General features: G+C 39.8%; 1 protein-coding gene across 1 annotated transcript in view; it reads right to left on the bottom strand.

The window, feature by feature from the left end:
- Window positions 1-265: 265 nt before the first annotated feature.
- The window catches only part of cdk2ap1 (cyclin dependent kinase 2 associated protein 1), a 2,815-nt gene continuing 1,668 nt past the window's right edge, over window positions 266-1,412 (bottom strand). The window contains exons 3-4 of the mRNA XM_031875223.1: window positions 1,218-1,344; window positions 266-915 (exon numbers count right to left, since the gene is read on the bottom strand). Of these exons, the coding sequence (XP_031731083.1) occupies window positions 848-915; window positions 1,218-1,344 (195 nt within the window). The 3' untranslated portion in view covers window positions 266-847. The remainder of the gene's footprint in view (window positions 916-1,217; window positions 1,345-1,412) is intronic.

Below are 1,412 nucleotides of genomic sequence, written 5' to 3'. Positions count from 1 at the left end.
ATTTTATTCAAAGGGCTTTACAAAGCCATTTACACACACACACACACACACACAACCATGCAAGGTGCTGAACATCTGGAGTAGCCTGGAGTTCAGTATTTGTCTCAAAGTGCAGATCACATGAACCACGTCTGCAGAGAGAAGAGAACAATCCCTGCAGCGTTCTTATTTCCACTTAGAAGCAGAGTTATTCTAACACTTTGGATAGACTAAAAACTGGATGACGAATGTCTACAATGCACTGAATCAAACGATGACAACTGTATTGAAAATACAATTTATTACATTGAGTAATAAATACATACAAAGATGCAAGTAACAGCATTTTCCTTTTTTCTTATACCAAAACCACCCTGAACACGAATGAACCGATGCATTTGAAACATCTCTGCCCCTCCCTCACTCAGCCACGTGTGTTATAAGGGTCCGAAAAACAGACCAAAGTACTATCAAAAACAAGTCGTTTCCATCTACCCCTGTACAAGCCATGCACTGTCTACAATTTAACCCCCGGGCCCGTTCGCATGCATAAACCAAATGTTTTAAATATGAAGTCAAAACTAAGATCCCAAAAGTGGGGCATAAAAACACATGATACCCTTTCAGATGAACTCCAGGAACCCAAAACATGATTTAAATGAATCCTGCAGAAACCTCAGGAGTCATGAATTGTGTTATCGTTTCTTTTTCTCTCTCTCTCTCTCTCTAGGAGCTTGCTTTTTCCATCCTTTGTTCTTTTACTTCCTCTTCTCAAAGGAACTGCCATGCAAGTTGTTTATTTGTTTTTTTTTTCATGAGACGCACACTGTTAGTTTTTTCTTGCAGGGAGGAATGTTGGTGTTCGTAGCTAAGACCTCGCGTTTCTCTCCGTCTCAGCCAAGCACTCACGCACCAACCCTCTGGCATGGATTATTCCTGCGAAGAGACACAAGTACTGTTTAGAGTCACAAACTTTACACAAATTCATCTGCATATGCAGTGTGTGTTCAGATCGTTTACTTCAGTAAAAACTAAAGCTGTCAGACAAATGTAGAGGAGTAAAAAGTACAATATGTACCTCTGAGATGTAGTACAGTAAAAAGTACAATATGTACCTCTGAGATGTATTGGAGTAGAAGTATAAAGTTGAATAAAATGGAAATACTTAAGTTGAAACTAGATGTACTTGTGCTTAACTTAAGTACAGTACTTGAGTAAATGTACTTAGTTGTATTTACCTCTTTTCAGTCTCTCCATTGCACTCTTACTTCCAGCATACGTGGGCCTGATCTCCTTCCCCAGCTCTTCGATGATGGCCAGCAGCTCTGCATATTTGTTCTGAGGCACTTGGCTGCCACTGGAGACCTGATGGTAAACACATATACCATAAACCAGTGACTATCCTTACAATAAACCAGTGACTATCCTTACAA

This window comes from Anarrhichthys ocellatus, unplaced genomic scaffold (genome assembly GCF_004355925.1).
Source record: "Anarrhichthys ocellatus isolate YVR2014 unplaced genomic scaffold, GSC_Weel_1.0 scaffold87, whole genome shotgun sequence".
Taxonomy (NCBI): domain Eukaryota; kingdom Metazoa; phylum Chordata; class Actinopteri; order Perciformes; family Anarhichadidae; genus Anarrhichthys; species Anarrhichthys ocellatus.
The sequence above is the reverse complement of the archived record's forward strand: the minus strand, read 5'-3'. Positions and strand labels throughout refer to the sequence as shown.